This window comes from Lutra lutra, chromosome 1, assembly GCF_902655055.1.
Source record: "Lutra lutra chromosome 1, mLutLut1.2, whole genome shotgun sequence".
Lineage (NCBI taxonomy): Eukaryota > Metazoa > Chordata > Mammalia > Carnivora > Mustelidae > Lutra > Lutra lutra.
The window spans coordinates 218555835-218571579 of NC_062278.1; the positions used below are offsets into that span (position 1 = coordinate 218555835).

At 41.1% G+C, this 15745-nt stretch overlaps 1 protein-coding gene across 2 annotated transcripts in view; it reads right to left on the bottom strand.

Annotated features, from left to right (window-relative positions):
* Positions 1-15745, bottom strand: part of LOC125086156 (putative adhesion G protein-coupled receptor E4P) — a 42516-nt gene that overhangs the window by 21869 nt on the left and 4902 nt on the right. For both annotated transcript variants that reach the window (XM_047705336.1, XM_047705326.1), the window contains exons 3-7: positions 15367-15486; positions 10159-10308; positions 7406-7446; positions 6614-6749; positions 5982-6089 (exon numbers count right to left, since the gene is read on the bottom strand). In XM_047705336.1, coding sequence (XP_047561292.1) covers positions 5982-6089; positions 6614-6749; positions 7406-7446; positions 10159-10308; positions 15367-15486 — 555 coding nt within the window. The remainder of the gene's footprint in view (positions 1-5981; positions 6090-6613; positions 6750-7405; positions 7447-10158; positions 10309-15366; positions 15487-15745) is intronic.

The window sequence follows — 15745 nt, forward strand, 5'->3', positions numbered from 1 at the left end:
AAAAAGGCATGGAAGATATTAAAGCAACCTCTCGGGAGATATAAAAGCCCCTTTCTGGAGAAATAAAAGAACTAAAATCTAACCAAGTTGAAATAAAAAAAGCTATTAATGAGGTGCAATAAAAAATGGAGGCTCTCGCTGCTAGGATAAATGAGGCAGAAGAAAGAATTAGTGATATAGAAGACCAAATGACAGAGAACAAAGAAGCTGAGCAAAAGAGGGACAAACAGCTACTGGACCACGAGGGGAGAATTCGAGAGATAAGTGACACCATAAGACGAAACAACATTAGAATAATTGGGATTCCAGAAGAAGAGGAAACGGAGAGGGGAGCAGAAGGTATATTTATATTGGAGAGAATTATTGGAGAGAATTTCCCCAATATGGCAAAGGGAACAAGCATCAAAATCCAGGAGGTTCAGAGAACCCCCCTCAAATCCATAAGAATGGTCCCACACCCCGTCACCTAATAGTAAAATTTACAAAGTCTTAGTGACAAAGAAAAGATCCTGAAAGCAGCCCGGGAAAAGAAGTCTGTAAAGTACAATGATAAAAATATTAGATTGGCAGCAGACTTATCCACAGAGACCTGGCAGGCCAGAAAGAGCTGGCATGATATATTCAGAGCACTAAACGAGAAAAACATGCAGCCAAGAATACTATATCCAGCTAGGCTATCATTGAAAATAGAAGGAGAGATTAAAAGCTTCCAGGACAAACAAAAACTGAAAGAATTTGCAAATACCAAACCAGCTCTACAGAAAATATTGAAAGGGGTCCTCTAAGCAAAGAGAGACCCTTAAAAGTAGTAGATCAGAAAGAAACAGAGACAATATACAATAACAGTCACCTTACAGGCAATACAATGGCACTAAATTCATATCTCTCAATACTTACCCTGAATGTTAATGGGCTAAATGCCCTAATCAAAGACACAGGGTATCAGAATGGATAAAAAAAACAAAACCCATCCATATGTTGCCTACAAGAAACTCATCTTAAACCCGAAGACACCTCCAGGTTTAAAGTGAGGGGGTGAAAAGAATTTACCATGCTAATGGACATCAGAAGAAAGCAGGAGTGGCAATCCTTATATCAGATCAATTAGATTTTAAGCCAAAGACTATAATAAGAGATGAGGAAGGACACTATATCATACTAAAGGAACTGTCCAACAAGAAGATCTAACAATTTTAAATATCTATGCCCCTAACGTGGGAGCAGCCAATTATATAAACCATTAATAACAAAAGTCAAAGAACACATCGACAAGAATACAATAATAGTAGGGGATTTTAACACTCCCCTCACTGAAGTGGACAGATCATCCAAGCAAAAGATCAACAAGGAAATAAAGGCCTTAAATGACACACTGGACCAGATGGACATCACAGATATATTCAGAACATTTCATCCCAAAGCAACAGAATACACATTCTTCTCTAGTGCACATGGAACATTCTCCAGAATAGATCACATTCTTGGTCCTAAATCAAGTCTCAACCGGTATCAAAAGATTGGGATCATTCCCTGCATATTTTCAGACCACAATGCTCTGAAGCTAGAACTCAATAACAAGAAGAAATTTGGAAAGAACCCAAATACATGGAGACTAAACAGCATCCTTCTAAAGAATGAATGGGTCAATCAGGAAATTAAAGAAGAATTGAAAAAATTTATGGAAACAAATGATAATGAAAACACAACGGTTCAAAATCTGTGGGACACAACAAAGGCAGTCCTGAGAGGAAAATATATAGCGGTAAAGCCTTTCTCAAGAAACAAGAAAGGTCTCAAGTACACAACCTAACCCTACACCTAAAGGAGCTGGAGAAAGAACAAGAAAGAAACCCTAAACCCAGCAGGAGAAGAGAAATCATAAAGATCAGAGCAGAAATCAATGAAATAGAAACCAAAAAAACAATAGAACAAATCAACGAAACTAGGAGCTGGTTCTTTGAAAGAATTAATAAGATTGATAAACCCCTGGCCAGACTTACCAAAAAGAAAAGAGAAAGGACCCAAATAAATAAAATCATGAATGAAAGAGGAGAGATCACAACGAACACCAAAGAAATACAGACAATTATAAGAACATACTATGAGCAACTCTACGCCAACAAATTTGACAATCTGGAAGAAATGGATGCATTCCTAGAGACATATAAACTACCACAACTGAACCAGGAAGAAATGGAAAGCCTGAACAGACCTATAACCAGTAAGGAGATTGAAACAGTCATCAAAAATCTACAAACAAACAAAAGCCCAGGGCCAGACGGCTTCCCGGGGGAATTCTACCAAACATTTAAAGAAGAACTAATTCCTATTCTCCTGAAACTGTTCCAAAAAATAGAAATAGAAGGAAAACTTCCAAACTCATTTTATGAGGCCAGCATCACCTTGATCCCAAAACCAAAGATCCCATCAAAAAAGAGAACTACAAAAAAAAAAAAAAAAAAAGAGAACTACAGACCAATATCCTTGATGAACACAGATGCAAAAATTCTCGCCAAAATACTAGCCAATAGGATTCAACAGTACATTAAAAGGATTATTCACCACGACCAAGTGGGATTTATTCCAGGGCTGCAAGGTTGGTTCAACATCTGCAAATCAATCAATGTGATACAACACATTAATAAAAGAAAGAACAAGATTCATATGATACTCTCCATAGAATGTGAAAAAGCCTTTGACAAAGTACAGCATCCCTTCCTGATCAAAACTCTTCAAAGTGTAGGGATAGACGGCACATACCTCAATATGATCAAAGCCATCTATGAAAAACCCACCGCAAATATCATTCTCAATGGAGAAAAACTGAAAGCTTTTCCGCTAAGATCAGGAACACGGCAGGGATGTCCGTTATCACCACTGCTATTCAACATAGTACTAGAAGTCCTAGCCTCAGCAAGCAGACAACAAAAGGAAATTAAAGGCATCCAAATCGGCAAAGAAGAAGTCAAACTATCACTCTTCGCAGATGATATGATACTATATGTGGAAAACCCAAAAGACTCCACTCCAAAACTGCTAGAACTTGTACAGGAATTCAGTAAAGTGTCAGGATATAAAATCAATGCACAGAAATCAGTTGCATTTCTCTACACCAACAATAAGACAGAAGAAAGAGAAATTAAGGAGTTCATCCCATTTACAATTGCACCCAAAACTATAAGATACCTAGGAATAAACCTAACCAAAGAGACTAAGAATCTATACTCAGAAAACTATAAAGTACTCATGAAAGAAATTGAGGAAGACACAAAGAAATGGAGAAATGTTCCATGCTCCTGGATTGGAAGAATAAATATTGTGAAAATGTCTATGCTACCTAAAGCAATCTACACATTTAATGCAATTCCTATCAAAGTACCATCCATTTTTTTTCAAAGAAATGGAACAAATAATCCTAAAATTTATATGGAACCAGAAAAGACCTCGAATAGCCAAAGGAATATTGAAAAAGAAAGCCAAAGTTGGTGGCATCACAATTCCGGACTTCAAGCTCTATTACAAAGCTGTCATCATCAAGACAGCATGGTACTGGCACAAAAACAGACACATAGATCAATGGAACAGAATAGAGAGCCCAGAAATAGACCCTCAACTCTATGGTCAACTCATCTTCGACAAAGCAGGAAAGAATGTCCAATGGAAAAAAGACAGCCTCTTCAATAAATGGTGTTGGGAAAATTGGACAGCCACATGCAGAAAAATGAAATTGGATCATTTCCTTACACCACACACGAAAATAGACTCAAAATGGATGAAGGATCTCAATGTGAGAAAGGAATCCATCAAAATCCTTGAGGAGAACACAGGCAGCAACCTCTTCGACGTCAGGCATAGCAACATCTTCCTAGGAACATCACCAAAGGCAAGGGAAGCAAGGGCAAAAATGAACTATTGGGATTTTATCAAGATCAAAAGCTTTTGCACAGCAAAGGAAACAGTGAACAAAACCAAAAGACAACTGACAGAATGGGAGAAGATATTTGCAAATGACATATCAGATAAAGGGCTAGTGTCCAAAATCTATAAAGAACTTAGCAAACTCAACACCCAAAGAACAAATAATCCAATCAAGAAATGGGCAGAGGACATGAACAGACATTTCTGCAAAGAAGACATCCAGATGGCCAACAGACACATGAAAAAGTGCTCCATATCACTCGGCATCAGGGAAATACAAATCAAAACCACAATGAGATATCACCTCACACCAGTCAGAATGGCTAAAATGAACAAGTCAGGATATGACAGATGCTGGTGAGGATGCGGAGAAAGGGGAACCCTCCTACACTGTTGGTGGGAATGCAAGCTGGTGCAACTACTCTGGAAAACAGCATGGAGGTTCCTCAAAATGTTGAAAATAGAACTACTCTATGACCCAGCAATTGCACTGCTGGGTATTTACCCTAAAGATACAAACGTAGTGATCCGAAGGGGCACGTGCACCCGAATGTTTATAGCAGCAATGTCTACAATGGCCAAACTATGGAAAGAACCTAGATGTCCATCAACAGACGAATGGATAAAGAAGATGTGGTATATATACACAATGGAATACTATGCAGCCATCAAAAGAAATGAAATCTTGCCATTTGCGACGACGTGGATGGAACTAGAGGGTATCATGCTTAGCGAAATAAGTCAATCGGAGAAAGACAACTATCATATGATCTCCCTGATATGAGGGAGAGGAGATGCAACATGGGGAGTTGAGGGGGTAGGAGAAGAGTAAATGTAACAAGATGGGATTGGGAGGGAGACAAACCATAAGTGACTCTTAATCTCACAAAACAAACTGAGGGTTGATGGGGGGAGGGGGGTTGGGAGAGGGGGGGGTGGGGTTATGGATATTGGGGAGGGTATGTGCTATGGTGAGTGCTGTGAAGTGTGTAAACCTGGCGATTCGCAGACCTGTACCCCTGGGGTTAAAAATATATGTTTAAATAAAGTGTTCAAGCAAAAAAAAAAAAAGTTAAAAATAGAGCTACTCTATGACCCAGCAATTGTACTACTATGTATTTACCTAAAAGATATAAAAATATGGAATTCAAGGGATACATGCACCCCAAAGTTTATAGCAGCATTATCAACATTAGCCAAACTATGGGAAGACCCCAGTGCCCATCAACTGATGAGTGGTTAAAGATGGAAGCTGTGGGAGATATATCTATATCTATATCCATATGATGGAATATTACTTAGCCATAAAAAGAATAAAATCTTGCATTTTTCAATGACATGGTGGAGCTAGAGTGTATTATGCAAAATCATATGATTTCACTCACATGTGGAATTCAAGAAACAAAACAGATGACCATGGAGGAAAAAAGAAAAAAGAGGGGCAAACCATAAAACAGACTCTTAACTGTAGAGAACAAACTGAGGGTTCCTGGAGGGGCAGTGGGTAGAGGGATGGGTTAAATGAGTGATGGGTATTAAGGAGGGCGCTTGTGATGAGCACTTGGTGTTGTACGTAAGTGATGAATCACTAAATTCTATACCTGAAACCAGTATTACACTGTATGTTAACTAACTGGAATTTAAATAAGAACTTGAGAAAAAAATTACTATCTGGTCCTTTCACAGAAAAAGTTTGCCAACTCACAGGACAGAGGAAGGCTAGGGACTATTTTAAATAGGGTGATCGTGAAACATTTCTCAAGGGAAAGAGTGTTTAAGGCGACAAGGATCTGTTGCTTTCAAGTGCTTCCTTTTCAGACCATCACATGGAAACAGAGCATGGAACAGCCTGTTCCTTTTAAGGAAGCATGCCAAGGGATCACTGTTTGAACCTCAGCCTGTCACAAAAGACCCACAACTGTGTTCCCCAAATTGCCTGGTTAGTGGTCACCATGTAGAGTCCCCCCTGCCTTGAAGGCTTTGTAAGTTGGCCCAGTCACCTAGAAATGAGACGATAGTGCCTAGGATTTAGAGGTCAGGAGAATTCATCTTAAACACAGTACCTTCTATAGTTCCTTTGAAAGCATCAGTACAGTCAATATCCATAGTGTTATTTCCAGCTTCTAGAAAAGTCTTCTCACTTGTCTCATTGCACCTCTTGATTTCATAGACTGGAAACATTAAGAAGTTAGTTCTGCTTTGCTCGCTTCTCATGCAAAAGAAATTTGTTGAAGAACTCTCTTCTTTGAAAGGTCCCCTACTGATGATTTCCTTTTCTGCATGCAAGGTAGACTAGATGGCATTCCCTTCCACATCTCTGGCTGATGGGATGAGATGGTCAAAAGGGTCTAAGCAGCATCCACTGGCCTCAGCAACCCAGGGGAAGATAGGGGATGGCCATGCTTCCCAGAGCTGCAACCAGGTGGACAAGCTCAGCCTTAACATATAATATTTAAAGATAAAAAAAACTTTAAAAAATGTATACTGGAGTACCTGGTGAAGGGGTGACTTGAGTTTTTAAGCAAGAGAGGCTAAACATTTAAAAGTTTTCTGGAGAAAGTCACCTGGGAGCAGGTCTGCATTTGGAAAGAACCCCTTGAATTCTCCATGTCACAGAAACATAAACACAAGGTCTGACAAAACATCAGCCTCCTAAAATGTTTTGGTCATAAGGAAAATGTTCTATGTTTCTTACCTATACCAAGAGTAGAATTCTCATGCTTCCCTGGAGAAGCTAAATCCTCAGTCCATATGATCTCTTCCATTTTTTGAAACATTTGGGTAGCCATTTTTGCAATGTGCTCCTTGTTTCTTTTGTTCCTCAGAATTTCCTTTCAAGGAAATAAGGCTAATTAGGTAGGCTCTTCCTGAAGCTTGAGAAAGCAGGAGTATCTTGTGTGTAGTTGGGTGAGTCCAGAAGGCAGTAACATTGATTAAGGTGTAGGCTCTGCCTCTCAGCCTGATAGGTATCTTCTCTTTGACCACACACAGCCCTGTGAAGGGCATGTCATTCACTCCATTGTGTTTATGGGAACATGAAGGCCTGAAGGATGAGGTGTCTGGAACCCATGAAGAGCACCTTGCAGAGGAAGACAGGGGAGGGGAAGTGGTGACAGGGGTGGAGTGAAGCTCTGTATTTCTGATGCTGGTCTTTGAACAATAGCTGAGGCACTAAAAACCTTCTCCACGGTTTCTCAATGCCTATTGACATCTGAGACCAGATAATGTGGGAGGCTGTCCCCGGGCATAACTATTTAGCAGCACCCTTGGTCTCTACCCACTTGATGCCCAGTAGCACTCGAGTTGTGACAACCAAAAAACATCCGCAGACATTGCCAGATGTCCCCTGGGAGAAAGGACAAATCATTCCTGCATGGGAGCTGGTGTGTCCTAAAAGGCAGAGGGAGCCATGGTAGTTATTTGAGCAGGAGAATAATATGGCAAGACTGGCCAGCTGCCTCCCAGACCCAAGCTTCACTTCACTCACCTGACCATTCTCTAGGAATGGTGTCTCCTCACTGGAGCTCTCTGCGGAAAAAAAAAGTAGCCATTGAGTGGTATGTGGAAGGTTAACAGGCCTGGCCCACATCCCTTTCCAATCACTCTTGAGTTGGGTCTTTCCCTGATGCTTCCCATCATTGCCCAAGTCCCCTCCAAGAAGTCCCAAATGTCTTCTACAGTAGAAATTTAAAAGGGGATTAGGGCAGGGCCACCAGTTCAATGACTAAGTCAATAGTATTTATTGCATACCTACTAAAAGCCAGGAACAATACTAAACCTTATGCAAGTAAGTTGACAAAGAAGCAAAGGGTGTTCCCTTGTGGGGTTTGCAGTCTGGTGGGAAAATCACTAGTTAAATAATGACAAATAAATGGTTAAGTGATTACAAGGGTCCAGCATCTTCTTAATATATATGGACAAGATACCTTGGGAGCCCACAGAGAAGCCTTAGAACGTGGAGGGTGCAGAGGAGGCTTCCTAAAGGAATGGGTGTTCACTTGGTTAATAATACAGAAGCAGTAATAACACCTATAGTTGTCTACACACATGGCATATAAAGTGCCTTAATACACACTATCTCATGCAAAGAAACACAGAAGTTTCTAGAACAGGCTTATGTAGCTTGATAACTAATATTTATTGAGCCTTCCTAGGTAGCTATCACTGCACTGAATGTTTTACACACCTTAATAATCAAAATGGGGGTGCCTGGGTGGCTCAGTGGTTTAAGCCTCTGCCTTCGGCTCAGGTCATGATCTCAGGGTCCTGGGATCGAGCCCTGCATTGGGCTCTCTGCTCAGCAGGGAGCCTGCTTCCCCCTCTCTCTCTGCCTGCCTCTCTGCCTACTTGTGATCTCTCTCTCTCTGTTAAATAAATAAATAAAAATCTTTTAAAAAAGTCAAAATGGGTAGGTGAGGTGTATTAGTTTCCTAAGTCTGCTGTAACAAAGTTCCACAAACGAAGGGGATTTAAAACAATAGAAATTTATTTCCTCATGGTTCTGGAGGCTAAAAGTCCAAAATTAAGATTATTGGCAGGGCCATACTCCCTCGGGAAGCCTCTAAGGAAGATCCTTCTTTGCATCTCCTAGCTTCTGGTGGTTGCAAGCAATCTTTGGTGTCCCTTGGCTGGTGGTACCAGAACCCCAGCCTCTGTGTCTGCCCTTGCATGTCCCTCGGTATGTGTGTGTGTCCCTACAACCCATTTCCCCCTTCTTATAAGGACCCCAGTCATGTTGGATTGAGCGCCCCAACCTCATCTAGTGTGACCTCTTCTTGATTTTATTAGATCTGCAAAGACTTTCTTTCCAGATAAGATCATATTCCCAGGTTCCAGATGGATGTGAATTTGGGGAGATTCTATTCCACCCAGAACGTAAGGTAAGTAGGTTTCTTTTTTTTTTTTTTAAGATTTTATTTATTTATTTGACAGAGAGAAATCACAAGTAAGCAGAGAGGCAGGCAGAGAGAGAGGAGGAAGCAGGCTCCCTGCTGAGCAGAAAGCCCGATGCGGGGCTTGAACCCAGGACCTGGGATCATGACCTGAGCCGAAGGCAGCGGCTTAACCCACTGAGCCACCCAGGCGCCCCGGTAAGTAGGTTTCTGAAGTGACTCAACAATTACTGTTCCTTGGAACCCCCCCTCCCCCTGACCAGACCCAGTGACTCACTGCTAATGAACAGAACACAGCAAAAGTGTTAGGATGTCACTTCTGAGACTGGGTTATAAAAGACTACAACTTCTACTTTTTCATACTCTTTTTCTGGCTATTCTCATGTGCTTGCTACAACAAAGCAAGCTGGAGAGGCTGACATATCTAGGAACTGAGGGTGGTCTCTCTCCAACCACGAGGAAGAAATGAGGCCTTCAGTCCAGTGGCTTTGAAAGAACTAAATCCTGCCATCAACCACATGAGTGAGCTTGGAAGGAGATCTGCCCCTAGATGAGCCTTCAGATGAGACTGCATCCCTACCCAATACTTTGTGGCTGTGAGAAATCCTGGAACAGAGGACACAGGGGAGTTATACCTAGATTCCTGGTCTACAGAGACTGTGAGACAATATAATTGTTTTAAAGCCACTACCATTAGGGTAACTGTTATGTAGTAATACATAACTCATACAGTAGATGCTGTTATTCCCAATTACAGGTGAGGCATATAAAAGTTAAGTTATTACCCAAAAGTCAGTTGATAAGTGGTAGAGGCAGAAATTAAGTCCAATCTATTGAACTCAAAACATGGAATTATACTAGGAATGAGCCAATAGGTAAACATGCTGTGGTCATTGAGAGCCATGTTCTCAGTGTGGCAGAAGCAGCGACAAACAGAGACAGAGGGAAGGCTAGAAGGAACCCTGGTGTTGGATGGGAATCTGAGGTATCAGTGTGAACTCATAGGGTTTAGTATATAGACAGATAAATAGATGTAGAAATTGAATTTAAAGTGAGAGAGGAAGAAACAAGTAGGGAAGTCCAGCAGAAAATCTGAGATGTCATTTTGGAAGCTCAAGAAAGGGACCCAGACAGGAGACATACTCTTGCAAGGCAGCTGCATAAGGTCGTTGATTGGTACTGGAGGCTTGGGTGGTGCCTTCTGGGAAATGATTAGACCAGAGTAGGATGCAGGACAAGGGCCAGGACAAATCTCTGTTCTCTTACTCTGGCCTGAAATCAATGGAGCTCTCAAAGTCTACTCTCCCCCACTCCTTTTTCATGGTGGAAACTACTTGGAAATCCTCACCATAACACACTTCTTGATCTGACTTGAAGAATCTAGCCAGCCAGTTGAAGAAACGATTTGAGAAACAGCTGCAGTAGTAACTTCCAATTTCATTTATGCAGTATGATTCCTTCTTGCACTTTGCCAGCCCAGCCGTACACTCATCAATATCTGCAAATCAAGAGAAAAACATCATTTTTCATTCTCATCAAACTATACTATCTTCCCTTGCACAGGGAGTCTCCAGTACCCACCCTCATTCATAAGCATCTGTTCTTGGAGAAGATGACTCCATATCATAAAGGTGATAGTTCTCCAGTTGATGTATAAATACAATACAATCCTACTGAAAAACATCTAGCTAGACTTTAAGGAGTAAGACAGTACATACAATCATGTAAGAATAGCCAGAAAAACTGCAGTGGGGACTCGTCTAATGAGACACTGAAACACACTTTAAAGCCTCAATAAAATGAATGCTGGCACATGAATTGACAAAGAGTCCAGGGAAATAGACTCAAAGTCCAGAAACAGACCCAAGTACATATGGAGCTTTAGAGTATGATGATGGTGATATGTCAAACCACTGAATGAAGGACAAGTGGTTCTTTCAATACTCGGATCACTAAGGTTTGTTTAATCAATTTAAAACACACAGCAAATTAAAAAAAAAACACACACACACAGCAAGTAGCAAGGAAAGAGATAGAGCAAGAGAGGCAAGAGGATCCCACTGTCAAAGTCCTGGCACAGGCAATATTCATGTGTTCTGCATCTATCTGCCACATCTATCTGGTGAACCAGAGTTGAGGTTCAAGCAAAGGGACCCACAGACAGAAGTTGCCCTGAGCCAATGACTCACACATATTCTCTCTGTTGGAAGGACTCAGGACGAGTAAGTGCACTGAACCAATAGTTGCAACTTGCTTATTAGTCTGTGGGTTATATCAAGCTCTGGGTATGTTTCGGGTAGAGGGTTATATGTGCCAGAATGGTAGTCACCAATGAGTGACCAAATTAAAACCTCTTACATATTAAGTGATTGTGTGTATTTTGCTTATATCGTGTATCTTGGACACTTAATGCCTCTTAGTTATTTAAACTGAGAACTTTTCCCCTAAGGTCAGGAACACAGCAGGGATTTCGACTATCACCACTGCTATTCAACATAGTACTAGAAGTCCTAGTCTCAGCAACAAAAAGAAAAAACACATATCTGAATCAGTAAACAAGAAGTCAAACTATCACTCTTTGCAGATGATATGATGCTTTATGTGGAAAACCCAAAAGACTCCACTCCAAAACTGCTAGAACTCATACAGGAATTCAGTAAAGTGTCAGGATATAAAATCAATACACAGAAATCAGCTGCATTTCTGCACACCAACAGCAAGACAGAAGAAAGAGAAATTAAGGAGTCGATCCCATTTACAATTGCACCCAAAACTATAAGATACCTAGGAATAAACTTAACCAAATAGGCAAAGAATCTGTACTCAGAAAACTATAAAGTACTCATGAAAGAAATTGAGGAAGAAACAAAGAAATGGAAAAACATTCCATGCTCTTGGATTGGAAGAACAAATATTGTGAAAATGTCTATGCTACCTAGAGCGATCTATACATGTAATGCAATCCCTATCAAAATACCATCAATTTTTCTCAAAGAAATGGAACAAATAATCCTAAAATTTATATGGAATGAGAAAAGACCCCAAATAGCCAGAAGGATGTTGAAAGAGATGCCAAAACTGGCATCACAATCCCAGACTTCGAGCTCTATTACAAATCTGTCATCATCAAGACAGTATGGTACTGGCATAAAAACAGACACATAGATCAATGGAACAGAATAAAGAGCCCAGAAATAGACCCTCAACTCTATGGACAACTAATCTTCAACAAAGCAGGAAAGACTGTCCAATGGAAAAAAGACAGTCTCTTCAACAAATGGTGTTGGGAAAATTAGACAGACACATGCAGAAGAATGGAACTGGACCATATCCTTATATCACACACAAAAATAGACTCAAAATGGACGAAAGACCTCAATGTGATATAGGAATCCATCAAAGAACACAGGCAGCAACCTCTTCCACTTCAGCCACAGCCATTTCCTCCTAGAAACATCGCCAAAGGCAAGGGAAGCAAGGGGAAAAAATGAATTACTGGGACTTCATCAAGATCAAAAGCTTTTGCACAGCAAAGGAAATAGTCAACAAAACCAAAAGATAACTGACAGAATGGGAGAAGATATTTGCAAATGACCTATCAGATAAAGGGCTAGTATCCAAAATCTATAAAGAACTTATCAAACTCAACACCCAAAGAACAAATAATCCAATCAAGAAATGGGCAGAAGACATGAACAGACATTTTGGCAAAGAAGACATCCAAATGGCCAACAGACACATGAAAAAAGACTCCATATCACTCGCCATCAGGGAAATACAAATCAAAACTACAGTGAGATACCACCTCATACCAGTCAGAATGGCTAAAATTAACAAGTCAAGAAATGACAGATGTTGGCGATGATGCAGAGAAAGGGAACCCTTCTACACCATTGGTGGGAATGCAAGCTGGTGCAGCCACTCTGGAAAACAGTATGGAGGTCCTCAAAAAGTCGAAAATAGAGCTACCCTATGACCCAGCACTCGCACTACTGGGTATTCACCCTAAAGATACAAATGTAATGATCCAAAGGGGCACGTGCACCCGAATGTTTATAACAGCAATGTCCACAATAGCCAAACTATGGAAAGAGCCTAGATATCCATCAACAGATGAATGGATAAAGAAGATGTGAGATATATATATACAAGGGAATACTATGCGCCATCAAAAGAAACAAAATCTTGCCATTTGCAATGATGTGGGTGGAACTAGAGGGTATTATGCTAAGCAAAATAAATCAATCAGTAAAAGACAATTATCATACGCTTTCTCTGATTTGAGGAATTTGAGAGGCAGGGTGGGGAGTCGTGGTGGGTAGGGAGGGAAAAAACAAAACAAGATGGGATTGGGAGGGAGACAAACCATAAAAGACTCCTTTTAAAAAAGATTTTGTTTATTTGACAGAGAGAGAGAGAGAGATCACAAGTAGGCAGAGAGGCAGGCGGGGTTGGGGGGCGGGAAGCAGGCTCTCCGCTGAGCAGAGAGCCCGATGCGGGGCTTGATCCCAGGATCCTGAGATCATGACCTGAGCAGAGGCAGAGGCTTAACCCACTGAGCCACCCAGGCACCCCAATAGACTCTTAATCTCATGAAACAACCTGAGGGTTGCTGAGGGGTGGGGGGTAGGGATAGGGTGGCTTGGTAATGGACATTGGGGAGGATATGTGCTATGGTGAGTGCTGTGAAGTGTGTAAGCCTGATGATTCACAGACATTTACCCCTGGGGCAAATAATATATTATATGTTAATAAGAAAAATTGTTCATCATTTAGAGTAAATCACAAAAAATCTACTGATACACCATTTCTCACCAAGTAGACTGGCAATGCCTTCTGACAACATGTTTTGTCAGGAAGGCTGTGGGGAGACAGGTGCTTTTATGCATTGCTGGTGCGAATGCCAATTGGTACAACTTTTCTAGAATTAAATTTGGGATAGCTAATCAAGCTACTTATGGATTTACCTTTTAACTAAGGCACCTCACCCTCAGGACTCTACTTCAGCTTGTTTTTTTTTTTATTAACATATAATGTATTATTTGCGTCAGGAGTACAGGTCCACGAATCATCAGTCTTACACGATTCACAGCACTAGGACTTTACTCTAAAGACACATCTCCCATAAATACTGGAAAAAGCCTAAGGTTTCAAGTAAATTGTCCCCATGCAGAAGAAGGTTGAATAAACTATGCTTCATCCACACAGCTACATAAAAGAGTAAGGGAAGATCTCTGGGTGATTTGGAATAATTTCTGGGATGTACTGTTAAGTGAAAAAAGCAAAGTGCAAAAGGGCATGTCTGGTGTCTCACAGAAGACCAGAAAAGACAGATTGCTGACTCAGGAGCATGGCAACTAAATGGGACCCTGAAATAATTCTTGAAGCAGAAAAAAAAGGAGGAGCATTGGGGAAAAAAACCTAATGAAACTCAGAAAAATGTCTGTTTTTGTTTAACATCCTTATATAAATAGCAGTTCCCTAGCTCTCATCATTGTAGTGTGGTCATGTTGTTGGTGAACCTTCAGGGCATTTGGTGAAGGGGTAATAGAGAATTCCCTAAACTCTTTTAAAAAGTTTCAAAAATAGATACATCCAATGTTGTATGATTCCACTTATAGGAGGTCCCTAGAGGAGTCACGTCCACAGACAGAGTAGATGGTGGGAGCCAGAAGTGGAGTAGGGGGCAGACAGTCAATGCTTCATGGGGACAGAAGTCTCAGTTTGGGGATAGTTCTGGAGACGGATGTTGGGGATGACTGCACAGTAGTGTGAGTGTGCTTGATGCCACTGGGCTGTATACAAAAATGGTTAAACTGGTAAGTTTTATATTATCTGTATTTTGCCACGATCAAATAAAATAAATCCTAAGTCATTTACCATGGTCTGCTTTGCCTTCTGAATTTACACAATTCCACCAATCAGATATTCTGGAGTGGTTTTTCTCTTTGGCAGTCAAATGGACCTTTAGAATTTGTGGAAATGAGAAAGGATTTTGGCTGGAGTAGAGGGGAGTAGTGATAAGGGAAACTGCAATAGAGTTGGGGTCAGATCATGGAAGATACTGAGTGTGAAGATAGTAAGTTGTTTGTTCTCTTGGATGAATAGTTGAGGCCAAATCATAGAAGATATTAAGTGTCAAGATCTGAGTTGGGGTCAGATCATGGAAGATGTCTGTCAAGATAGTAAGTTACTCATTTCTTTTCTTGGACAACACTTTTTTATTGGGCATCTGTTATGTGACATAGTCTCTGTCTTCCGCTTACAGTAATGAACAAAACAGACATGGTCCTCACTCTTGTGGGATTCTCAGACAGACCAACAAAATTGATGCTTGAAACTTCAAGGGTCCTGGGAACTCTACCTTCCTCTAAAGACATCCAACAAGCTTCAGGGAGAGTGAGGGGGACACAAGGGATAGGGACTTCTCTAAGGGCACTGAGACAGCTCTGACATGTTCTGTCTTATAGTACAACTGCATCTTTGCCTCACTAGTACCCCACACATGCCCCCACCCCCATTCCAGATCTCAGGATGTCGTGGATTGAGTCTCTACCTTCACATTTCTCGTGGGGCTTGATGTAGCTCCTCCCAGACAGAGACTGAAATCCATCGTTACAAGCACAGTGGGTGCTGTTGGAACAGCTGGCATTTTCGGGGCACATGGGACAGAAAGCTGCAGGGAACACAGGATTCTTTCATTAATTTACTCATTCATTCAAGAAACATTCCTTGAGTACATGCGATGTCCCAGATGCTGTAGTTAGAAAAATGCCCTTTTAGGAATAGCTCTGTTGGCCTCTACCATGCACCCCTCCCACTGCCAGACACATGCTTGTGTGCCTGCCTCACCCACATCTAGCCTCTGCCACCAATACCACTTCTGCTCAACCGTAGAACTTCCAACTGTCAACACCTGTGTCTTTCCCTGAGGG